This window comes from Lycorma delicatula, chromosome 1, assembly GCF_047948215.1.
Source record: "Lycorma delicatula isolate Av1 chromosome 1, ASM4794821v1, whole genome shotgun sequence".
NCBI classification, from domain to species: domain Eukaryota; kingdom Metazoa; phylum Arthropoda; class Insecta; order Hemiptera; family Fulgoridae; genus Lycorma; species Lycorma delicatula.
This window is the reverse complement of record NC_134455.1, coordinates 391,947,496-391,973,986: the sequence shown is the minus strand read 5'-3', so window position 1 is coordinate 391,973,986 and position 26,491 is coordinate 391,947,496. Positions and strand designations below refer to the sequence as shown.

The 26,491-nt window shown below is 32.1% G+C and overlaps 2 protein-coding genes across 7 annotated transcripts in view; one reads left to right on the top strand and one right to left on the bottom strand.

Annotated features, from left to right (window-relative positions):
* The window catches only part of LOC142317363 (uncharacterized), a 427,416-nt gene extending 414,377 nt beyond the window's left edge, over window positions 1-13,039 (bottom strand). For 3 of the 6 annotated variants that reach the window (XM_075353861.1, XM_075353864.1, XM_075353863.1), the window contains exons 1-4: window positions 12,910-13,039; window positions 10,510-10,566; window positions 7,595-7,642; window positions 1,408-1,455 (exon numbers count right to left, since the gene is read on the bottom strand). In XM_075353861.1, coding sequence (XP_075209976.1) covers window positions 1,408-1,455; window positions 7,595-7,642; window positions 10,510-10,566; window positions 12,910-12,968 — 212 coding nt within the window. In that variant the 5' untranslated portion in view covers window positions 12,969-13,039. The remainder of the gene's footprint in view (window positions 1-1,407; window positions 1,456-7,594; window positions 7,643-10,509; window positions 10,567-12,909) is intronic. The other 3 variants (XM_075353865.1, XM_075353866.1, XM_075353862.1) reach the window with 2 other exon arrangements.
* The window catches only part of LOC142317360 (uncharacterized), a 418,387-nt gene that overhangs the window by 221,291 nt on the left and 170,605 nt on the right, over window positions 1-26,491 (top strand). The window lies entirely within an intron of this gene.

Genomic DNA, 26,491 nt, shown 5'->3' with positions numbered 1-26,491 from the left:
TCCTAACCGGATCCCCTGTCTTTCGAATCACATATAAGGCCTAGCTGTTGAACATACTTCCCTGTGCTCCATGCGCCATTCCAACCCCTGTAAGGCAGCCGCACACTCTTGCCGTAGCCTGTCCTGATCCAGGTACCATAGGTTATCGCGACCCGAATCTGGAGCTGATAGACCGCCACCGGAAGCCATCTCATAGGTTATAAGCCTATGATCAATCAAACTCGCCTGCAGCCAGTGTTTTAGGTAAATTAAGCAACCGAATCTGTACTCCATTTAAACTTATTTTTCAAAAGTTTGAATTCTGATAACAGCCTATAACCAAACATTCACGAATGTGTTATCAGCGCTGATGTTTACTAGGAAGCACATCTGTGTGTGAACGTAAACCAGTTGATACGTACTGTCATTTAAATCGGAGGTTTTTATAATTTTTTATCTTTTTTAGTTCAAACGTTTGGTTGTAAGAATTACTAGATTTTTTTCTATTTAGTTTTCCACTATAAATATTTGTTTTATTTATTTTTTATTCAAGAGCTTTTTCTTAATTTTTGAGGCTTTCAAGATTTATATCAGGAATTTTTGCATATTTGTCTGTCGTAAAAAATATTTAAAATTGTTTTGTTTATACTACATGTAAATTATTCGGATTTATAAATAAATTTCATACCTTTGAATGAAATAGGATAAACTTTCTGTTTCTGGGAAATACGTTGGTGACTATTTACTTAATAGAAGACCACATTTTAAATTTATTTTCAATTTACACCTTTTATTCTACATATGTAAACTACAAATTGTGTATAAAAACAATTTTAAATATAAATACAATTTAAGAGTTACTATAATTTAATGTGTAGATTTCTGGAATATTTTAATCCATTCTTAAAGATATAAATAGCCAAGTTGAAAGAAATACTTCAAACTAATAATTTTTTCACCAATTCCTGATATCATAAGCTTCAAATGTACGGTTTCTGCCAATTCAATTCAATCCATTGTATAAAGTGCATCTTGAAACTATCTTCTGGTAAACAAATTTTACAGAAATCCCCGTACAATAAACAAATTTAATTCATTATCATTATTAAGTCTATATTTAATGTTAATTTAAAACGAAAATCTGTATTTCTTCTTCTACATTGTCTTTTACCAATAATACTTAACATCAAAGACCTAAAACCTAAGAAAGAATCGTGGATCCTCTGCTGGTGCAAACGTTTTCAATATGGGACTCAGTAATTTTCCTAGTAAGATTGGGCTACATAATCCTTGTTACGTAGTAAAATAGTTGTTAGCAAACCACTTAATATTTTAAAAAATAAAACTAAAAAATTCTTTTTTAAAATATGTTTAGAGTAAATATTGTATAATTAGATTACGAATAAATAAGTAACTATGTTTACTCACCGTGTGAAGAAGGAAACTTTTACACGGTTAAACGCACTTTTTAAATTCCTGTAATAAAATAATGTAGGCTATAAAAAAATTTACTCATTTTCAATTCAGGCTCATTGGCCAAAATTTGAAAAAAATTCTTTGCAGAATAGAAATTAATGCTTAAATTTTCCAATTCCTTAGCTCATCCTCATCATTATAATCCTGCTCACTAGAATATTATGCTGAAGAATGCTGCAGTACTTTTCTAGTGTTTCCAGTTTTCCTCACTCATATTTTCCAAGAAAAGAACACATATTTATTGTTTGAACTCTTATTAATTGTTTATTTTTTTTTTTTTTTGTCTTCAGTCATATGACTGGTTTGATGCAGCTCTCCAAGATTCCCTATCTAGTGCTAGTCGTTTCATTTCAGAATACCCTCTACATCCTACATCCCCAACAATTTGTTTTACATACTCCAAACGTGGCCTACCTACACAATTTTTCCCTTCTACCTATCCTTCCAATATTAAAGCGACTATTCCAGGATGCCTTAGTATGTGGCCTATAAGTCTGTCTCTTCTTTTAACTATATTTTTCCAAACGCTTCTTTCTTCATCTATTCGCCGCAATACCTCTTCTAAATACCTCAGTTCTTGCGTAGGACTTCATCTATGCCGTTCATTGTTTCTTCTAAATCCTTTTTACTCTCGGCTAGAATTACTATATCATCAGCAAATCGTAGCATCTTTATCTTTTCACCTTGTACTGTTACTCCGAATCTAAATTGTTCTTTAACATCATTAACTGCTAGTTCCATGTAAAGATTAAAAAGTAACGGAGATAGGGAACATCCTTGTCGGACTCCCTTTCTTATTACGGCTTCTTTCTTATGTTTTTCAATTGTTATTGTTGCTGTTTGGATCCTGTACATGTTAGCAATTGTTCTTCTATCTCTGTATTTGAACCCTAATTTTTTTAAAATGCTGAACATTTTATTCCAATCTACGTTATCGAAAACCTTTTCTAGGTCTATAAACGCCAAGTATGTTGGTTTGTTTTTCTTTAATCTTCCTTCTACTATTAATCTGAGGCCTAAAATTGCCTTCCCTTGTCCCTATACTTTTCCTGAAACCAAATTGGTCTTCTCCTAACACTTCTTCCACTCTCCTCTCAATTCTTCTGTATAAAATTCTAGTTAAGATTTTTGATGCATGACTAGTTAAGCTAATTGTTCTATATTCTTCACATTTATCTGCCCCTGCTTTCTTTGGTATCATAACTATAACACTTTTTTTGAAGTCTGACGGAAATTCCCCTTTTTCATAAATATTACACACCAGTTTGTATAATCTATCAATCGCTTCCTCACCCGCACTGCGCAGTAATTCTACAGGTATTCCGTCTATTCCACGAGTTTATTTTTAAAAAAGGATAATTATTTTATTTATTTTATTGAAATATTGAAGAATGTAACCGAAATGAAAATAAACTATTTCATTAAAATATAAATATTCACATAGCACAAATAAAAAAAATTACGAGTAATAAGATGAGGTACTAGAAATATTTAATCTAGATTTAAGATATATTTTGCATGATTGAAAGCATCATCGAAAAAAATATCGGATCATCAACTAAAGTAACTCAACTAAAGAGTTCATGAATATGAACTTGTCCCAGAAAATATATTTCAATTATTAGTTGGAGCAATATTTTATAATCGCGGAAAGTGCAAAACACAAAATCATAATTCAGCTAATACTGTTAAACAATAATCAAGTATTGAATAATTAATAAAATAAAAAAAATATGCTGCAGTCCTACTGGTGGATATAATATCCCTAAAGAATTATTTCTATTATTTAATACTACCTATATACGACAATAAGCGTATTATGTTGTTTTACAGTAACAAATAATAATTGGAATTGGACCCTCGTGACTTTTTAATTTATTTACACGTGGAATGTTAGTCGACTTTAAAAATGCTGTACAATTCTTAACCCGACTTTTCATATTATGAGCAACAGGTTCAAGTAAAACATTACTATCTTGTCTTACTTATTTAAATTATATAAATGAATTGTAAAATATTTAGATAAAAGTTAGAAGATGCAACTGAGGGTACAATAGAAATATCATGATACAAAATGGAGTTCATTGTGATTGAAAGCTAAATTTTTACGCGGGTCTTCAACTGAAGGAGTAATTTGCAGGTCTGCATATCTTGTAATAATTTCGCACTAGCTGGTATCAAAAATTACATTCCTCACCCGACTATTTCTTTTAAGTATTTTTTTTAGTATAACATGATGTTTGCCGTTACTCGGGAGATTATTTATTTTCCTGTTTTAAATACGTACACTTCTGTGTGAATTTCATTCACCATAACAGTTTTAAGAAGGAGCATAACATAACAGTTTAGAAAAAACTGTTAAACAATTTAAAAAAAAATTATAAACAGATAAAATTAGAACTGATATAAAATTAGGATAAAAAATTCACGATAATATTTTTTCCGTGCAAAACAGTTTCGAAAAGAGATGTTAATTTACAAAATAATTCTGAGCCGTTAAATATTTTACGCTTTCAAATATTAATTTTGCCTCAACATTCACAGTGAGTTGAGTGCTAAAAACCTTAAAATTATACTTGTTATGTAAAAAAAAAAAAAACTGTGTTATTTGTTCATTTTATGTCTTACAAGTGCATGCAGATGGGGTTACATCACTGTCTTAACTCTCTTCCTTCTATGCCTCTTAAATTGACATTTATTAACAGTGACCTTTCGTTCCATTGCTATAAATCATATGATGTATATTTCATTGGGGTGATATATATATATATATATATATATTTCATTTCCTTATTATAAAATGTATTATATCGCAACAATCAACACAATCATTGGTTATTAAAAATATGTGTTGTAAATCTCTATTTAGTAAACTATAATAATTCTTATGTGCCTTATAAATCAATTTACGAGTTCGGTTCAGAAATATGTAAACCGTTTGAATTGCGCGGGTCCAATTGGTTCCAGTCAAATCCGCTTGACGTCGCCATGTTCTTACAGATCAGTTGATTACAACGCAGATTTTTGATTGTAAATATCATTATTGGTTTCTTAGCTACGCAGTTGTTTGTGAAGTGTGTTTTTTCGTTTGGCGGATTTTAGAATTAGTGACTTTAACGAGTAAAGAGTTGCTGTGAAATTTTGTGTTAAACTCGGAAATCTGCAAGTGAAACTTTTTATATGCTCAAGACGGCTCACGGCGACGTTGCTATGAAGGGTGTGACATGTTTTAAGTGGCATGGACGTTTTAAAGATGGTCGTCAGTCGATTGAAGACGATGAGCGTCCTGGATATCCTTCCACGTCAATTGACGACACACATGTAGAAAAAATCAACCCCCTAGTTCAGGCAAATTGACATATGACCATCAGAGAAGTTCATTGAAGTTCTCAAACATCTGCGGAACGCTAACCGGCGGATAAGGCCAGAAATGTGAATTTTTTTATCATGACAACAGCTCCAGTCCATTCAGTCCTCAGAACTCGTGAGTTTTTGGCCTAAAACTCGATCGCTGTTTTTCCTCACCCTCCCTACTCACCTGACTCGCTCCTTGTGACTTCTTCTTGTTCCCCAAACTCAAAAGGCCTTTGGAAGGAAGAATATTTTAGACGATTCCAGAGATTGAGGCAAATGCGGCGAAGCAACTGAAGAACATCACCAAAGAAGCGTTCCAGGACTGTTTCCAAAAGTGAAAACACCGTTGGGATAAGTCCGTGTGTCGGGGCGGAGAGTACTTTGAAGGGGAGCCAGACAAGTAACTTCTAAATAAAGTAGATTTTGTTTTATGACGTTAGTCTACGTATTTTTTGAACAGACCTTGTATCATTATATACTGCATTGAATTTAATTAGGTTCATTGTACTCGATAGCGACTGATTTGGATTTTTATGCTAAATGTAATCAAACGGCTTGAAGTAATAAAAAGATAATCGATTGTGAAATAAAACTATCCGTAAGTTTTTTTAGCTTTATTAAAAATCAAGTTATTAAGCTACAACCTCGCCGGTAAATATAGTGGGAAGGCGAGAATCAGCGCAGGTGGTAGAGGTACATATTGTTGTAGCTGACTGGAAGATCTAAATATTCAGTCCTACTTCTTCAAATTAATAATTCTTCGTTACAGAGTTCTATAATTCACATTAAAATCACGACACATTATTGCGTTCAATTTATTGACAATTTCAAAGATTACCAATAATGTATGTATTGGGGTTTTAAAAGTACCAGAAGGAAATCTATGCATGAGCAATAAAATTAATTTTAGATTATAACATTGAATTGGACAGCATTCAATATTAATCTCTTCCATGATAATGTGGATTTTTCAACTTTTTTGAGAAGGTAGTCTTTAACAGAAATTGAGATTCCCCGATTTTATATGCAATTCTATAAAATGATTCAGGAAGTTTATTATTACGTTGCTCAGAAATGTCTTCTGTGTTGGTCAACCAGTGTTCAGAAAAAAAACCATGCAAAACCCGGTGAATCGTTGGAAAAAATATTTCAAATTATTCGGTTTATTTCTTAGGCGTGAATATTTATACGGAGAATCTTAATATTCTTGATATTAGTCTGTCTAAATCTAAAAAGATTTATTCTGAACCACAGTGATGAAATTTCAATCCGAATCCTAAAATTGAGAGCACGAGTTGATAATTGATAGCATGTTACGCCTTCGGTACAGATAACGGTTGCATCCAAAGCAACTATTGAACTTCTAATCGAGTCGGTACATCTTTCAGTTGTTCTGAAAACACAACGTAAGATTAACGCGTTTATAAAAACTCATATAAATTGAATCCCAACACAGATTTTTTGATCGGATAAGATGATTGTTCTACGGTTACCAGTACTCCAAGAGTTACATGGATTTTCCGTCGTAGGATTTCCCATCAGATAAAGCAGTTTTTTTAAGCATATTATTTTTCATATCTTCCTTTGTTTACTTTTTTTGATTAAATTGGATCCGAATTTTTTTTAATTTCATGAAATTTTCTCTTCTGGTGGTGTGTAGTTTATCAGTGTTTTATTTTCAATTAATTTTTTATGATCATTAGACGATTTGAAAATTAGCTGTTAATATCTAAGTAATATAGAATATTTATAAAATATCTCTTTGTCTTTCCTTATTTCGTGGAATAAATTATAAAAGTGAACTTTCTCTAATATTATCTTGTCAATATTAACAGCAGATGTATTTTCCCTTTGCATTGTCGTAAAGTTTACATATCTTTAAAAAAAAACACATCTTTTTTCTACGTTCAGAATGGCATTGTATATCTTCGACGAGTTACACGTCTTCATAAACGATAAATGTGGCACTTCTATTAAAGAATGACGCGACAATTTTGACCTGGTTTGTGTCTACTGCGTTGAAGGTAGCGGAACTATATTGAAGAATTTTAGGAATTTCCCGCTAGGCTAGAAACCTGGTGGCAGTGAGCTCTTTCTGTGAATAATTAAATCAATATGGTCCAGAACTAGCTAAACCTCTATACATAAAACAACAAACAAGTAAATTTTTCCGACTTTTCCATAAGTTTTTAATATAAGAAAGTATTTTGTAATTCTAAATAATAACAGGGAGTTTTCAATTTTTCATTCCTATTGAGCAAACTGCATAGTTCAAAATGGTACCAACGCAGAATCTCCAACACTTAGAGTGTATTTTCTATCTATCTTATGAAAGCGAGCTATGTTTTGTGGCTGGTAACAGAAATAGAAATTAATCATGGCTTTATGAAATTTCTCATTAAGAATCGTGCCAATGTTCTCTTCATGACTTAGTTTAGGGAAAGGAAATTTTCTATCGTTAACACAAATTAATAGTATGGGGTATATCCCATTGAACAATGAACGATTCTTTTTATGGGATTTTCGTACCAATATTTATTATCATCCACTTCTATTGCCTAATAAAAAGAAAACATGAGCACATTTCCACCGTTTTTTCTTTTGCATTGATAGATGTATGCCGCATCCAAAATATTTTTGTAAACTATCTAATTTTCGTTTAAAGTTTAATCTCCATTTTAGTAGAAGAGAATAGCCACTTTATAACTGGCTGTTTTTTACATTTAGGCGGTGGTCTTACGTGTTCTTCTTTAGGTTAAATATTTTTTTTTGACAGAATACTTACTTTGTGGATTTTACGTCCTTTATCACACAATTTTGCATCGATTGACAACTGTAATGAAAAATTAATGTTTACAATATGGATACTAATCAGCAACTACTAAAATTAATCTAAAAAGTTTTGTGCTGATAATTCAGAAATTACCAACATTTTATTTTGTATTATATTTTCTGTATTCCTGAAGAATTTTGTAAATTATCGTGTTAAATATTTTCCGTCCTTTGAAAAAAGGTTGGTATGACCTGATTGTTTATCAAATATTACAGTTTTACCAGTCATTAAAAAACGATTTAATGAACTCTTTTATTTATTTTTTTTTTTATCAAATAAAAGTCGGTTTATGTAATAAAATATTTTTTAAAGTACCTTTCTTTATAATTTTTACTATTTAATAATTTGAGAATGACTCAATAGATGAATCGTTAGTCACTTATCACTGAATGAAGCTAATATGCATGTTAAGATCTATGCTCTTTAATCTCTGTGCAATAATAAATCTCGCAATGAGTTGCAGGAAAAAAAGAAAACACATAACTTAGAGCAGAATCTATATCATAAAAACAACATGAATTCATTTGAAATAATGTTTTTCTTGATTTCATTATTTATTTTAATAAAACATTAGATTGCTTTACTTGGCATTTCTTTCGACACTTCCCCAATCAGACGCCCTAAGTGGTAAGACCAAATGTCTGTGCCACAAAAGACTACTGAGACTCCAAACAGTTTAGCGATCACTGTCCTAAATATCTCCGAGAGCTTACCTAACTGCGTTAGCCGACTAAGCGCGGTGCCATACACCACCGGCTTACGTGTTCCAAACGCTCGCTTGTCATATATTTACTACAATAGGTAGGCGCACCCCGTCAACTACTAAAAATATATATGCTATCCATAAATTAAAATTTACGTCGTCTAAACAGCAATTCGCTGCCACGGCTAGGTTGCTGAATGCCAGCAAGTACCCGGCCACGATATTAAAGCGCTTGGAGCCTTAATTGGGTGTCAGCCATACATATCTCTAAATTAGCTTCACACAGCTAACTCCTACCGCACTGGTAGTGGCCTTTTCCCTTAGGTAAAGTACTGATGTCGGTTGAACATAGCAACCGCATCATGGAACTCCCACACGATACGACAATGAGGCTCTCGCACATTCATTCGCCGCTTGAGAGTAGCCAATATTCCCCTTTACCTCTAAGTTTCAAGTTGGCCCGGTCTGTGACCCCCCCCCCCCTAAGTGTAGGGCAGTCAATTCCAGCTGCCATGCTTCCATCGCGAGGCACTGCAGCCTCTTCAGCAGGCGTGAAATGGACAACTGAACGAAATTCAGAACTGGTGCATTGTGATCACCGTTCCGCTCTGGGTTTGGCCCGGCTAAAAACCGTATTCCAAACTCCTCGGCATCCCGACCTCTTCGCAATCTCCAATGGCTGCCCGAATTTTCACCATAAGTTGATTGGAATAGTCTTTCCCAATACGGTGGTAGCCTCGAAGAAGGTTATTTTAAAAATACCAGTGCATACAATTAAGGCTCTGCGCTGGGCATTCCTTAAATTTTGAACAAGTGCTCTATTCATATCATATCTATGCGCCCAACCGATCGTCGTGTATGAGGTCATGCTTTCAAAGACCCCTCAGTACACTCTGTACATTTGACGGCCCGTCAACCCATATTCTTTCCGAGCAATCCTCCTGTGGTTGTGCATCACGGACACGGCGTCCGCCGCTAATTGCTAATGTAGTTGCTAAACAGTAACTTTTCATCAAACAAAACACCTAAGTCCTTATGAACTCTAACTCGGCTGATTACACAGCCTTTCTAATTAATATGGGGGTTACGACTGTACGATAATTTATTTGTACTCTTGAGAAGCATAAACTTCGTCTTTGGCGCAGAAATCTTTAAATTTTGAGTGTCCATCCAGTCCTCTTCGGTTGACAAGGCCGCCTGCGCCCGGTTTTCTAGCTGTGGTTGTGAATTACTACGAACTGAAAGGAGACAGTCATCGATGAAAGCCTGATCCGTGACTCCATCTGGAAATCGTCAATTACCAGGTTCCACAACAGGGTACCGAGAACGGAACCCTGCGCGCTTCTCCTAGTAACCGATTTTTCCACAACTAGGTGCGCATCGTAAAACAGAGCTGTACGGTTAGACAAATCGTCACGAATCACGGTTTTCAGAGCTACAGGAATATTGCGACCTTCGAATTTACAGAGGACACGATAAAACATTAGAAGAAATATGAAGTACATATGCGTGAACTACGTTTTTGTTTTTTCAGGTATCATTTCTATGAAGATTTGCCATCCATTAATGACGTATTAAAGACAGCATTAATGAAATAACGTAGAGTAATATTCAAGAACCGATTTATTTTTGATGGTGAAAATAAAGGGTAGGAAAACTGAGTTTACACAAATCAAAAACAGTTTCACCGTTTTAAAATTTCATTACCTAGTAAATTTTAGAACTATTTATATAAGTCTTCAGTTCAAAAATTTCTCTTACTAAGTTGCACACTAGAATTAATAAGCTATTCTTTGAACAGGTGTAATATTTTGAAAAATCGCTACAGATGTCCTCATTTCCAGATTTCCAAAATGCTCCTGCCTAAGAGATGAATACTTTTGTAACAAAATTCAATAGTGTTACAGGCATCTCATATTTACCTTTCCAGCTCAAATCCCAATATTTGTAAAGCATTAAATGTATGTGAGAATTTAGTTCGTGCTGCTTACATATTACGTAACTTTTATTAAAGAAACAAGTTTACTGATTCATATTTTTTACTTCGTTTCATACAAATAGAATTTATGATTAATTTTTTTTATCATAGTTTTTGAAAAACATTTAATGTAACCTTTATTAAAAAACAATAGTAATAAATGAATAAATAAACTGACTTACGTACCTATATGAAAGTGTTTCATCCCTTGTACATTCAGTATATTCATCAGGGTTTAATTCCCTGAAATTTAAACAAAATTAGACAAGATTAAACTGCATTATTTGCTGAAAAATTTATTAGTGTAGATTTAAACAGTAAAAGTCATAAAATAGGAAATCCTGCGGAATGTATGGACTAATGAAACCGGATGCTGTAAGATATAAACTTCATAGGTGATGTGGCAACTTCTAAATCCAAAAGTTGGAAAATGCCTTTTGAAGATATACCTACATCTATTAATATTTTATGTAATGTATCAATAATAAAATTAGATTAAAATAAAACCCAAACCATTGAAAACATCCTCAGTGGTCAAAACGCCTTTATTTTCTTCGTAATATTATTTATATCTGGCGGAATTTTACACCTGAATCCACGATATAAATATTGGTATTTTAACTCAATTTTACTGTACTTTAGGTTACTTTGCGCAAATTCATAACGGTAACTTAATATGCACAGTAAAGTTTTACTGTGGATACTTTGCTTATTTTTACTGATTTTTTTTCAGTTTTAAACCATAAGAAAATAATGCTTATATATAATAAGCATTTGATGAAACAGAACTCACTGTTTTAACAGTTACAGTAAACAATACGAATGAAATTAAATAAAAATAAAGTTTGTTATGAAATTGCATTAGAATGAAATTGGAATTGCCTGTTTTTCCTTCGAGCAGACAATTCAACATTAAGGTTTATAATATATATATATATATATATTACAATTACACATAGTTTTATTTAATTATTGAATGGATCACAGATCGCTACGCCAGTGATATACATTTTACACTAATAGACAGTGGACAACAATGAATATAGACATATATTAATAACTTTGTAGTAAGTAAATCACAAAAAGTAGTTTCATAAGTTGGGGAAACATATTTTGGAATTTCAGAAAAGTTTCTTAAAAAATCGTTTCGACTTTTCTTTCATTTTTAGCTATTGAATTTTTTTTCCAAAAAAAAGTTTTTCGCAAGGAGTAATCTTAGAAATTATTTTTTTTGAATAAGGATTTATCCGTGTTTTGGCAAAGCAGTAAATTATTTTGCTGTTTATTTGATATATACAATCCTAGGTAAACTGTCAGTTCGATTCTCGTCCCTTGAAACGTTCGATTCATGATCTAAATTCAAAATCTTCTCCGCTGTTATCTAACAATTTATTCTTTTTAAAGTGCATTCTTTTGTAGAACGTGCTTAAAATACGGTGGCCCAATTATAAATATTTAAATTGCAGACACAGAAGATACCTATTATTTTAAACTTGTAAATTTGTTTTCCTGATTCAAATGAAGTCTTTCAGTAAGATTAGTATAAACAAGTTCTGTCCTTCTAACAGTTGTATTGAAATAGATAATCAAACATAGATTTGGTGCTGGAATTTTTTTAATTTTATATGAAACTCCACAACAATATCAAAATAAAATACATTTGCAATGTCCATAAATAAATCGTTTATTAGACATATATTTATTTATGTTTTTAATTATAAATTTAGGACTAACTATGAAACATTATGCTCGTCATTTTAGATGTAAACTGCTGTTTCTAAATTTTACCCCCAGAAATAACTTGGCTATTTAAATGAATGACATTTAATAGACGACTCAAAATATCAAATCATAAGAAAATTATGCTTATGTATAATAAGCGTTTCATTCCGAACTCACTGTTTTAAGAGTTACAAAAATAATAACCATTTGTTAAGGAATTGAATGATTTTTTTCTAATATAACACGTTAAAAATTTTCGTCATTAAAAAAATTCAACTTCTAATAGGATCATATTCAAAAAGCCAAAGATCGGTGCGCGGAAAAACGAAATTAAAATCTTATGAAAAGCTTGGCTAGGATTTGGCATTTTGTACAAAATTTGCATTTTATTATTCGACCATAACCTGGACTGATATGGTGAATTACTTATCACATGAAAAATTCATGAAATAATAGAAACTGGTTTATTATATGCATATATTTTTTAGAAAAGTTAACCCGATTTTGATAAATGAAACCCTAAAATAAAATTTAATCAATTTTTTAAATTTTATTTCAGGAAATCATTTAGTATCTTCTTAGAGAATATGATGTAACCATTGTTATAAAATATTACGTCACAAAAAAAGGGATACTGTAAATTCAACACTCTGTGTGGTTAAACCTTACTTTTTACCAATAGCGAAGTTATATCAATTAATTATAGATTAAATTTTAAAATATACACTATTAAAGACCAAATCATATGACCCTACTGGTTTTCTGAATAATTGATTTATCGACTACGATGTATTTTCATTTACCTATGAAATATGATGGATTAAATATTTTATTACTAATGTATACTTACAATGTAATACTTACAGGAACGCATTTATCGCATTAAACATCAGGAGGTTGAAAATAAAAATTTTAGCACGCATAATTTTAAAAGAGAAAATTTTACTCTGTTACTCGGTTATAAGTACTAGAACTGCGTGAATAGATGTTTAGTTATAAAGTGAAGTTTTATTATGCGGCATTATAAATAGTAAAGGAAAGGGGTTCAGTCGTCATGCGCTGTAAGTACTAAGATTAAACGTGAGTAAGAATTGTTGTTTCAATAAAAACATTTAAAATTGAATTTTAACTAGTAAGCACACACTCAACGTGTTGGTGTTTTCTTTTGCATCAGATAAAGCAAGATGTTTCAACTATCCTAACATTTATATTTTTCTGCATTATGCAAGAGCGACCCAACCGAGAAATGAAAACTGTGTTTAAATCATTTTTATCTGATTCTGAAATCCTAATTCTGCATTCAATTTTAATAATCGAAACTAGTATTTATGAATTACACAGATATACTTCCTGATAATATTAAACAATAAGGATAAATGCATGCATACTTGTTCGGCTATGATAATCCATTATCACAATCAGCAACAGTAAACATTTTCATGAAAATGACTTTATTTTTCATAATTCGTTTTTAACAGACATTTTACATTTGAAAAATAGTTTCCAGAAAAAGGTCGTAACACTAATACGCTGTTATTTTTTTTCCGTAATTTTAAAAACCGAAAATAGTTTTTTAACTTTTTACTAAATTGTAATTATCAAAATCATTCGTTACAGAATATTATTCGATCAGAAATTAAAAAAATTCAATGATATATAAAAAATGATGATGGCTCTGTTTATTTAAATAAAAATCATGGAATTATAATAGATTTATATAAAGTGTGTAGGAACACAATAATGCTTTGTGTCATTATTACTATTCATTTGACCGGTTTGATGCACTGTTGCATTGATTAATTAATATATTCATAAAAACCGATTCCACGATCGTATTTTGCTTAAATAAATAAAGATTCATTTTCATCAAAACGCAATCGTTATATTTTTAATTTTTTTCTTTTCAAGCATCAAAGTTTTATTTGGGTTTTACTTTACTCAGATAACATTTTAATTAGATACGCTCCTTGCTAAGATTATATACCTATTTCATTATATATAACCGAAATGTATATAAAATTATTTAAATAATGCATTTAAGATAATAATGTAAAAATATAAATTACTTTTACTTCTTACTAGAACTACAACGCTGTCGTAATTAAAGTAGTCTAAAGGTTTAAATTTGACACAATTTTTTTTTACATCAAATTTTTCAAAACATCAAGTACTTTTAAAAGCCTTTTTCCTTGATGAAATCAGAATTTCCTACCATATAAATTATTAATTTTAATATACCACGCATTTGTTTAAAACATATTTTTAAAGACTGCATTAAAAATCATTTTATTGTTAAAATTCTTTTGCAAATAGATGATATTTTATGTAATTTGTTATCGCTTTATATTTAATTATTGTCTAAAATATTAAATGTATAAAAATATATTACGTTTATTTATTAAAAAAAATAATTTATTACAATATAATAAGTAATATAATAACTTAATTTGTTGGTTTTCCAAATGTTTGAAGAAATTTTATATCTAAGATATATTACAGTTTGCCTGTTTTGTAGATTTTTAATTTTTATTTTTTAAATAAAAAGTGAGTTGATAATATTTGAAATTGTTTTATCTAAGTATCATACATTTAAGATTTTATTATTATGCCTTCTACCCATCGTCTCTTGTAAAAGTGATAAGTAATAAAGAGAAAAAAAGTTGTTAATGTTTCTTTTTGGTTTGCATCAAAAAATTACTCACAGCTTTTCAATAAAACATTCTCCTTCACTCCAAAACTGCCTGTTAAAACTTTCAGCATACATAAAGAACTGATTCTGAAATCGTGGAAACCCACATCTAAAACAAAAAAGAACAAACTTCTCGAATCGAGAAATAAATAGAATTGCCTTTTTTTATCTTTAAAACCGTCTTGTAAAACGAACAGAATTTTATTATTTATTTACATAGTAAACACTTATTATTTTAGTTTATTGTTTATTGTCTATTGTTTATATATTCTTCTTAAATATTGTTTAACTAGCAGATTTTGATTTGCTAGTTAGATATGCTAGATAGACTTGAGTTAGATATTCTGAAAAAATATTGGTTTGTAATCTGCATTTGAAATTCGAGAAAAATTTTAACCTGAGGAGCGTTACGGTTTAATCATTAATTTGCATTTATCGTAGCCTAAAAGGATGTAACATAAAAATTCACGTTCTCCTAATACACCGACAATGCTACAAAAACCGCCAACACTATGAAAAATTAAATGCACGTTTGACTGTAAATACATTATTTCTTCACTAACTTTTGGACAAATACCATGTTTAATATGTTTGTGAATTTTAAATATAACTATATGCAAGTTATGAAGTAAATATTTCACTTTTACATTCCGTTGCCGAGTTTATGACCAGAACGAAGGTTCCACTTGTGTCCACAACCTTCTGCGCCTACCCAAGAAGGAGGTCTTTCCTGTAGAGGCCCTCCGGGGGCCTCCACTGTACAATGTCATGGGCGATTTTTCCTTCATTCAACATGCGGCCTATTCGCAGCGCCAAATCGCAAACCCGCCTGGAGAACTGAATCTTTTTGTCCCATTTTAAATACATACCCATCGCCGCCTCATAGCCAGGGCTTAATTCCGGTATTCCCGACTTTTCCTCCGTGGTTTTGAAGAGACCTTCGTCCTACCTTGTGGATATTAAGCACGGAATCTCCTTCGGTCGACACAATTTTCCAAACTCCTTAATATCTCCTCCATAGACGCCGTGGATCTATCGAACCTTACAGATTGAGTAGGTCTCCTCCGAATCACATGAGGCCAGATTCTATTAATAAAATAATTTAAATTATTGCAAGGTAAAATAATATTAATTTATCTAATTTGTAATACAACAACAGTTTACACAGTACCGTATAAAATTATTACAAAAATAGGTAAGTATTAGTTATAAAGAGAAAATTATAAAAAACCAATTGTTGAAATAGAAATTAAAAAAATTTCTTTGGTGAAATTTCATGTAAAAAAATATTTCTTTATTTCATAAAATGATTGGGAGAATAGGATTTTTGGCTAAATTACATCGTCTTTCTTGTCGCCAATATGAAGGTTATTAGAAAGGGATGGAAATACTTATTCCACAATAAATTTATTTATAAATTCTCAAAAATTGTAAATGAATAATTTGTAAAAAGTAAAAATTAAATGGTGAGCTAAAAGAAGTTTATTTAATTTTAAAACATTTTCACTGATTTACGTGAAAAAAAATTCTATATAATAAATATCAATGAAACGCTGCATTTCTTAATTACAAGATGTATTTACTTATTGATTACCTATATAACATAATAAATTTGAAGATCCATCAAGTATAAACAAAAAATCAGTGGAAAAGCATCGATTTCTAAAATAAATAAATTTTTATGTTAAAGTAATTAAAAAATTTACGCTAATTTATAACCAATTGTTTCAGTTTTTTGAGATTTAATGGGTATTAAATAACTAAATCTTTGAGAATAGAAATAATTATGATGATTTGAAAAAAGTGAGGAAAAGGAGAATCTATCGGTAAAAAAAATTACTTACCTTATTATTAAATGGTCTCTAAATCACACAATACCTATGATTTTTACAATTTTTACACTCGCAAATGAAGTAAATTGACGGCGAATAGACGTAAAAGATAAACAATAAAAAATTATTATTGTTGCACTTCTATAGATCTCTTCTTTTGAAGTAATATAAGTAAAATTTTCGGTTCTTTCATCAAATTTGTTTTGTTAGTTAAATATTATGATATATAAGTTGGTTTTGAAAAAATCTGATCTAAAATAGTTGCTGCAGTAACAATTAGAATGTAAAGCATTAAAATTTGTAACTTAAAATATTTACTTATGAGCAATACTACCTCAGCAAAATAATACGGATTTACTAGGAATTAATTACACATTATTTAATTTAAAAAAGCATAAAATTGCGATTGTTCGTGACGTTAAAGTTGTGCTTTCTTCCATAAAATATCCAAAAAGTTCAACATTTGCGCTCAAATAAATTGTTTAAAAAGAGGATTTTATTTATTTTTAAATTATATATTTATTAAAGTTTCTAACGTATTTATAATAAGTATTTAGCAAATTTTTGGCTGGATTTCTTTCTACATTAAAATTTTCTGTTGAGTTATATTTAATTTAAAATGGGATGGTATTTCTTCAGTGTTATTATTTCATTGTTGTTTAAAACCTCTTTATTTCATAAATCATAAAGAAACTAATAATTTTGACAGCATGTCATCCACATACTACTGTTTAAATTCGTTTTACTTCTGTTTAAATTCGTTAAACCTGTAGCAAATTCTAATTCCAAAATATAATATCTTACGAGATTAACACCGATTCCTTTCCTCCTTTAGGATGTCACCTGATAATTTTGGCCATCGGGTAGTATCTCTATGTTACCTATATATTCCTCTACCTGGTAATGCTTTTTTTTCGCCAAGTAGTAGTTTTCTTACTCCTTTCCTTTGATTATTCTACTCGCTATGTCTTTGCCTACCTTTCTAATTATCAAATTTTTCTCAATCTTATTAATTTTACTTCCCTGTTTTGCATTTCACCATAAGTCTATTTTTAATTATTGTGGACAGTTTGCTAACTTTACCTTCTTCCAACTTACTTTCGAATTCATCTTACTTTATATCCATGAAAATATAATTTGTATTCTTTTAGAAGGTTTTCTGTTTAAAGATTTTGTTTAATCTATACGGCGCATAAACATAAAAAGAGCTTGTTTTGTGAATACAGCTACAAATCACTTATTAAATGTCATTCACGTGGAGAATAATTGAAATTTTATTCATTTAAATTTTCCTTTGCTGGAAAAATTATATATATTTCCTATACTATTTTAAAATAGAATAAAATAAAAGCCGAATTCTAAAATTTTTTGAAGGTTTACTCGAACATACATTAAAGGAATACTTGAATATTTTTCCAGTCACAACACATTTTATGATGTGTTTTTATTTAATATATTTCTTTTATTAGTGCATACTGAGAAAGCTACTCTCTCATAAGCTACTAAGCTTATGCTACTAAGCTACTCTCTCATTCTCCCGAGTTATTTTCCTCCCCGAAATCTGAGCTTCTCCACTGATCACTTGAAAATCTTACAGTTTGCAGGATCGCTGAAATATTGTGTATTCTAAATATCGATGAAGAAGCAACACCGAAGATTTTCAAAAGAAAATAGATGATAACGACTTCTGGTTTCAAATTAAACTCTAAGGAGAGGAATCGATTATCACTAAGTAGGATAAACGATTAAGTCATTAAAAGTTATTTTTAAGCTTCTAAAAAGAAAATCAAATTGAAATTCTGAGATAAAGATTGTAAGGTTGAAGTTACTTCAACGAAAAACATATATTTTTTGTATTTAAAACAACATAAAGATTAATCTCAGTACTTTGCTGAAGAAATTAACTTAGTTTTCTGCATAGGTATTAATCTGATAATTTTTCCGAATGGCCACGTTTAAAAAACGTTAGGAATGAAGAGATAAATTCGTAAAATAACAGTCGAAAAATTTATCGAATGATCTCATTGCTGTGAATTTTGATTTACAGCTATAACAAGTATCCATTTATCACCGGATAGTTATTGTAGTGAACTTTATTATTTCAGTAAAGTAATCGTTAGATTCTTTACGATAAGTTAGGAACCAGATAAATATGAATTTGGTTATAGTAATTGGAGATAGAAACTTAACTTTTTCATACAGAATAGAGAACTACATTTTTCGAAAAGGCTAAAACTTATCGATTATGATTATAGCTAATGGCGTGAAATGAAACGGAATAAACAATAAAAATGTTTACACAAAACAAAAATACATTTGGATATAGATTTACTGGTGTGACTTTTTAATGAAGAGGTTAATATGGTAAATACACTGAAACGATGTGCAGTCGATCTCCAAAATATAAATTAATATAAATATATTTATAATAATGCGCATGTAGTACAGTTCTGCTAAGTCTTAATTTTAACTAATTTGACTTAACTATTTTTTCTGGAATTATGGAAAATATGCTACTTTGGAGATTTTGAAAAGCAAATTTTGGAGGGTGCTGTGGATAGAAAGAAGTGCAGTAGAAATGTTTGAGATTCATTGTAGGACACAGCTAAGAATTTTTTCAATGAAAATAATAAAATTCCGTTTTACCAGTGATTAATTAATTTATCTCTCTCTCTCTCTCTCTCTCTCTCTATATATATATATATATATATATATATATATATATATATATGTATGTGTAGTAATTAACTTTTAGACATAGATAGTAAGTTTACCTTTGAGAATGTTTGTATGTGAAAATTTCATCTGATTCACGAGACAAAAAATATACATTGTTGAAAAAAGAATTTGCAGACAAGGATTTACATTAAAGGATTTGTTAAAGATTACATTAACTGAATTGAAGTAGTTTATACTGTGTTCTTTCATTGAAGAGAAATTTGCGGCTAATACGTTTGCAGATTACTCAGTTTGGGTAACGGACAATATAATAACATTAAAAAAAACATTTTAAACCAAGTGCAAAATACGTGAGTGATAAGTGACGTATTAATAAATTCGGATATATTAAACATAAATCACAATATTTTATGCTTTTTCAACTTGTAATTTTTTTAAAGAAATAATGTAAATAGTAAATGAAAAAAAGTACCGATAATAAAAATTAAAAAAAAATTGATAAAACGTATATTCAAATTTACTTTACACGTGTTTAAAGAAAAAGAAAAAATATTTTACATATTTTATATTATGATCATTACATATTGTTAAGCACGTAATACGAAAGAAACAATTTTTTCATTAACATCAGGGTTACATTTTAATATTCATAAACATGAAAAAAAGAAGATTTTTCTTTGTCATTGGTATTTACATGTATACAGCTTATTTTATTCACCTCATTACTCAAAAAATTAAATACTATATTTTTTCAAACTCTGTAATGACTGAAAATCAAACAAGAATGCAAAATTATAAAAAATAAATTGAACTAAAAAGAGAATAAAATATGGAAATAAAGACTAAAAATCGTTATGCAATATTTTATTTACTGAACGATAAGTTAGTATCTGTTGTTATTTGATAGCTGATCAATCAACTATCAGACGACAACAACACGTAATATTTCAATGCTTAATTTGTTTAAATATATTTTTCACGTTGTATAAATATCAGACATTTCAGTTTGTTCAATTATAAGTTCCCACCACCTTTTACATCGATAAGAAAAAAGTCAAAATGATCCCTAAACGGAAATCTATAAGAAAGAACACAAGTTCAGCTTAATAAAAGATAGAAAGCGGAAAGAAAAATAAAGACGTGGTAAAAACGTCTGAAATTTTGACCGGTAGTGCATCAACAATGTTTAAAAATCGTGATTCGGTTTTTAGATTTTTTGAATGTGTAGGAGAAAGACACAAACTATTTAAATTTGAAAAGATCGATGAAGCAGTCTTGTAATGGTTAAAAATGATGCGAGTCAAAAACATGCCTGACCGGGTCGCTTATTAAGAATTAAACCACTGAATGTTCTGAAAATATGGAAATGTCCAATTTTCGAGTCAGCTCTAGATGGCTGGTTAATTTCAAATATAGAATGGAACTCAAAAAAAGATAATATCCGGTGAAAGTACTTGTGTTTCGGCCGCGCAATATTTTCAGTGGGAAGACACATTTTTGTAAACCGTTTTAAAAGAATATGAGCCCGAGAAAGTATTAAATCTGGATGAGAATGGTGATTTTTTTTTTCAAGCGTTGGCTCAATAAAACTTATTTTTAATTGCGGTAATTGTTTTGGAGCAAACCATAGTCAGGACTTAATCACCGTCGTTTTCTGCGAGCATGACTGGTGGAAGAATTAAATTTCTTGTGTTAAGAAAAAGTAAACAGCCACGTTTTTTTTTTCAAAGGCGTGAAATAAATTTAAGTTATTGAGTTTAAAAAAAAATCATGGATGACCGGAGAAATCCTGGAATAGCGGGTCATAAACTTTGATAAACGGATGATCAAACAAACAAGAAAAGTCCTTATTTTTGTTACTATTCCCCGGCTCATAATATTGCATTTGAACGAAAATTGACTAACATTAAGCTCGTTATTATCCTACCTAATACATTGCTAAATTAGAACCCATAAATAAATAAAAATTTCGTTTCGTTTTTTTTGTACGAACTGCATTTTAAGCAAATTTACATATTATCTAAAATCAGACGGGTGGATAAAATGACAAATGAAGAGGTGATGCGGCAAATTGATGAAAGAAGACTTTGGAAAAGCATAGTTAAAAGAAGAGACAGACTTATAGGCTTTGTATCATCCTGGGAAAATCACTTTAATATTGGAGGGGCATGTAGATGGGAAAAATTATGAAGGTAGGCAACGTTTGGAATGTGTAAAATAAATTGTTCAGGATGTATGATATAAGGAGTAAAAGAGTATACTAAAATGAAATGATTGGCACTAGATAGGGAATCTTTGAGAGCTGCATCAAACCAGTAAAATGACTGAGGACAAATAAAAAAGACTATTTAGCTTAAGATAAAATGAATGAGTCTGATGAAGTTTGTACTAAAACCACTCAGAAATGGAAAATACACCGAAGATTATTTAGAATTATAATTACTTGGATTTACTGTTTTTATTTGTAATAATAAATGTTGCTGAATTGGTATTTTCTGGACGGGAAATCTTGTATAGATTTAGAATCTATAATAGATTCTAAAAATTTATAGATTTTAGAATCTAATTTCATTTTTATAGATTTAGAATTATAATGCCAAGCATTCACAGTTTTGGAAGTAGTAATAAATTTTGCAGTTATAATATCATGTTAAAATTTGTTGTAGTTTCTAGACTGGAATTGATCTTTCTAGACTTTTATGGACTTAAGATTAATAATTCCCTGGATTAACACAGTTGAGTTTGTATTTGTTTTTACCTTTTCCTAATTGTAAAATTTAATTTATTAATAAATGAAAGTATTAAAATAATAATAATGTAATAAAATAAGTAATTAAATGATTTTCTTAAACTTAAAAAAATAAATAAATTATATTGTTCTACTAAAATCATTGTTTTCTAGTAAGAGTTATGTGACTTAGACTGTTCTTTGCCTTATGTCTTCAAATATGACTTACCAGCCTGTGTATCATTTTGAACTTTCCCTTTTAAACAGAAAATAAAAATAGCTGTGATGCAAGCACGTAATATTTTTGTAATTATTATATGTATTTTAAGTTATTTATATTGCATATAACATACTTTTAAAACCAGAAATGTATACTTTGAATATAATATAAAATCATTTAGATATCACTTTGGAGTAAAACGTTGTCACTTGAACGAAAAACGTTTTTTTTTTTTGTAAAATATAGAACAAAACCAGAAATTGCCTTATGTTTTACTTCCAGTATCCGGATCATTACTATTCTTAAAAATTATTTTATTATTAAAATAATTACGAGAGGTAACAGTCGTGTTGTAAAAAAAGATTAAATATAAATAAAGAAAAATTACTAATATAAAAAATATGCCTTTGTATGATACAGTTTGAAACATTCTGGTAAACAACACACTGCAACTTTAGTCTGGGCACTACAAGCTTGTTTCTTTTCTTATAAATTCATTTGATAATGCCTTTTAAATCACTGCACCCTTTTCATTTTCTTGTTGGCTGTTCTTTTTTTCAGTAGGAAGAAGTTTCTCTGGAAAGCGTCTGCCTGTTTATTGATATTGCAGCTGGTGTTCCTTCTTCAGAAAAAAAGTACCACGTTTTTGGAAAAGATTTTATTAATTTCAATTAAATATTTTTTTAGTTTAAATTTTTCACTAATTTTCTATCATTACGGTAGGAAAAAATGCAAAAAATCAAAACAAAATTCACCAATTTGTTCACGTTCAATAGACATAATCTTAATTTCTTTTTCAGAATCATAATTTTTTCCATCGCTATATCGTACAGGAATTTGACTAATTTAGGTTTAAAACATCACTCGTTTTTAAATAATAATAACCGTGTCAATAGAATAAACGTCAAAAATTAATCAACAACACGCAAAGTCGGTTTACAAATACCGTCTCACTTAAACTAATATAGTTCAAAAATAATCCAATAAATAGCAAAAAACAGTTTGATATACAAATTTAGTACGAAACATTTTTGATCGGAAAAGTACATAGGATTATAGTGGAAAGGTTAACGGACAAGTGTTTCAAATTTTGTGAGATTTGGTCAACGGATTACATTTTTATTACGATTTTTTGGTTACGAAGTCATTTGGCTTATAGAAGAATATAAGTACTGGAGAAGTGTTTTTTGGACAGTTAATTTTTGGTGCCAGGTTCTGGAAGTTAATAAGTTTTCAAGAGCAAGGGTTCAAGAAACGTACGTAAAGTTTCACGAGATTTGGTGAACTGGAAAATTATTTATAAATATTTAAAATAATTTATAGGTTAAACATTGGTTATAGCTGTAAGATATACAGCTGAAAATTTTCTAAGTCGATTGGCAGGACAATACAGGCCTGTCAATAGAAGTAAACAACTTACAAAAGTCAAACCGCCTAGTAATTGGGGAAAATTTGATCCCAAATAACTTTTGACTGGGTGGGCCTAGAGGAAAATCCTCCCGGTTCTGGACGAATCATAAAATTGTACATCTTCTGGTGCCCAAAAAACTTTTGCCAAATTTTGGGCCCCCAAATTTGAAAATTTTTAACCCCCCCTTGTGGGGTCTTAAAGTAATAGGGATTGGGCGAAGAGCCCAAAACCACCAAAATAGTTGATATCCATCAACCCCATGGAGGAGGGGATGGAGGTAAGTGCCTCAGGGTCTTCAAGGACCCAGGAAAAGAAAACTTGGAGGATTACAGAGACAAAGAGCGTTAAACGGGCCAGGGCGGGCTCATCCGAGGAGGAGGATGCCCCGCTAACTCTTAAGAATATTGCATTTAGACTGGGACATGCCCTACTACAATTACGCCAAGGCCTAGGTAAATCCAGCCCGGCTTTTATGAAAGAGCATGAGCGGGAGTTATCTGAGATTTACAAGGAGCTTCAACTGGTACAGGAGGAAGCGGCTGGTGTTGACACAAATACGCAGGGGACACAAACAGATAGACCCCACAGGGAGGACGATATTCTAGAACAAGACCTTACTGATGACCAATTATTAGAGAGACTGCCAAGCAGATGGTCAACCTGGGCGATGAACAGGCTTACTTAGGTGACCAACTTAACGCCTGGGAAGGACAGCTGCCACTATGTTAACTTGACCAAGACGAGACCCGGCAGCCAGTTTCATGGCACCAATCCAGGGGCCATGATCATCCAGGACTCCACCGTGATGGAGGATAACTGTGTTACCTCGAGGGGTACAAGGTACACGGTGGTGTACAGCACCGAAGAAGGAGAAAAGGCAGCCGCAGCGCAAGTGATTAAGGCCATGAGGAGGGTCGTCAGTAAACTCGAGGAAGTGGTATTCGTCATACCGCCTGGACCGGAGGGTATATTTATAAGGAAAATAGTTATTTACCTGTCACGGGAGAAAAAATCGCCTCCAAAAATGATCCTTCCTAATTTGGGGGATCAAACACGAGCCAGATCGCGATCGGCTTCTGTGCGTAGGGCCGCCCCATCGGTGATGGTGAGTAAGACAGTGGTGGTGAGAGCACCTGGGAAGTCGTATGCTGACCTCTTAAAACCAGTCAAGGACAGAGTCTCCAGGGAAGAAGCAGGAGAAGTCCTCTCAATTAGAAAGGGCCGCAACCAGGAAATGGAGGTCCGAATCAAAGGAACCAAAAAGGCCGGCGAATTTACTAATATGTTAAGAGACCGAGCGGCAGAGTTAAGAGACAGGTGGATCTTCGTACGAGAGGCGACAGAAGAACCGTGTTGCATATTAAAGATCTGGAGTATGACACCACGAAAAACGAAATAAAGGAGGCACTAGACAGGTTCCTTAGCAAAGAGGAAATCTATAGAATAACATCTCTAAGTGGTGCATATGGAGAAACAAAAAATGCTGCGGTCATCACTACTCACAGAGGGGCGACCAAGCTGGTTGCCTCAAGGCTTCGGGTGGGGTGGGTCCACTGTCGGACGTATATCAGAACAGAAAATGAGCGCTGCTATCTATGCTGGGCTACTGGGCACGGTAGCAGAAATTGCAAGGGTCCTGACCGAGGTAGCTTATGCTACAACTGTGGCGGTGCGGGGCACCTTATTCGAGAATGACGAGAGGCCACTAGGTGCCTAGACTGTAAGAGCACGACGCACAGGACCGGCAGCTCCGAGTGTTGTAAGACATGTTAAGGATCCTGTTATCGAATCACAATCGCAGTCTCCTCGCCAATTATCTGGTGAAGGAGATTGCCAACCGTGGGTGTTTTGATTTTATTGTGGCTACCGAGCCAAATGTCCTCGCGGCGGCACACTCGCAGTGGGTGTCCGATATGGGGGGGGACGTTGCGGTGAAGCGAGCAACAGGCAGTAGGGACTTTAATCTGTATCACCGATCGCAGGGTGTGGTAGCCGTGGAACTGGAAGAGCATATTATGTACGGTTTCTACATTAGCCCTAATGTGTCCGTTGAAGAGTACCAACACCGGATGACACAGTTGCAACGCTTGGTTATGCAGTCCCCCAAGAGAGCTATAATTTTGGGAGACTTCAACTGTAGGACTGTGGCGGCGGGCGCTGGGACCACGAATAACAGAGGAAGTGTCCTGGAGGACTTCTTTGCAGCTACCGGTACCACATGCCTGAACGACGGAACTCCGACTTATCGAGCGAAGGGCCATGAATCCATCCTCGATCTGTGATCGTGGATGGGAGAATGGTCACCGATAAAACCGAATTCCGAGTTTTGGAAGAGGAGACCGGGAGTGATCACCATGCGGTCTCCTTGATAATACACGTCTGTTCGGCGACCCCTGCTGTACGGAACCCGGCAAGAAGACTCACTAGCAGACAGGTGAACATAATTGTGGAGAGAGCGGCACGCAAAATCTCCGACGGCAGAAGGTTGGATCCGGAGGTCCTCCAAGAAATAATCTCAAACGAAATTTCCAGCATACCGGAAACGGAGCATAGATACCACCCTGTGTACTGGTGGAACCAGGAGATCGCAGGACAAAGAATCATACTTCAGCGAAATAAACGAACGGCCCAAAGATTAAGAGCTAGACAGGAATCTGAAGCTCAGATTGAACAAATTATGGAGACCTATAGGACGGCTCGGAAACGTTGAACTACCTGATTAAGAACGCCAAGAGATCTAAGTGGAGGGAACTGTGTGGTGAGCTCGATGCTGACCCGGGGGGGGGGGGGGAAGCCTTCCAAATACTAATGAAGCGATTGCCTGCGCTGAACGAGGACGAAGCGGCGCGCCAGATGTCCGTACTTTTCCCTCGGGAGGAGGAGATAA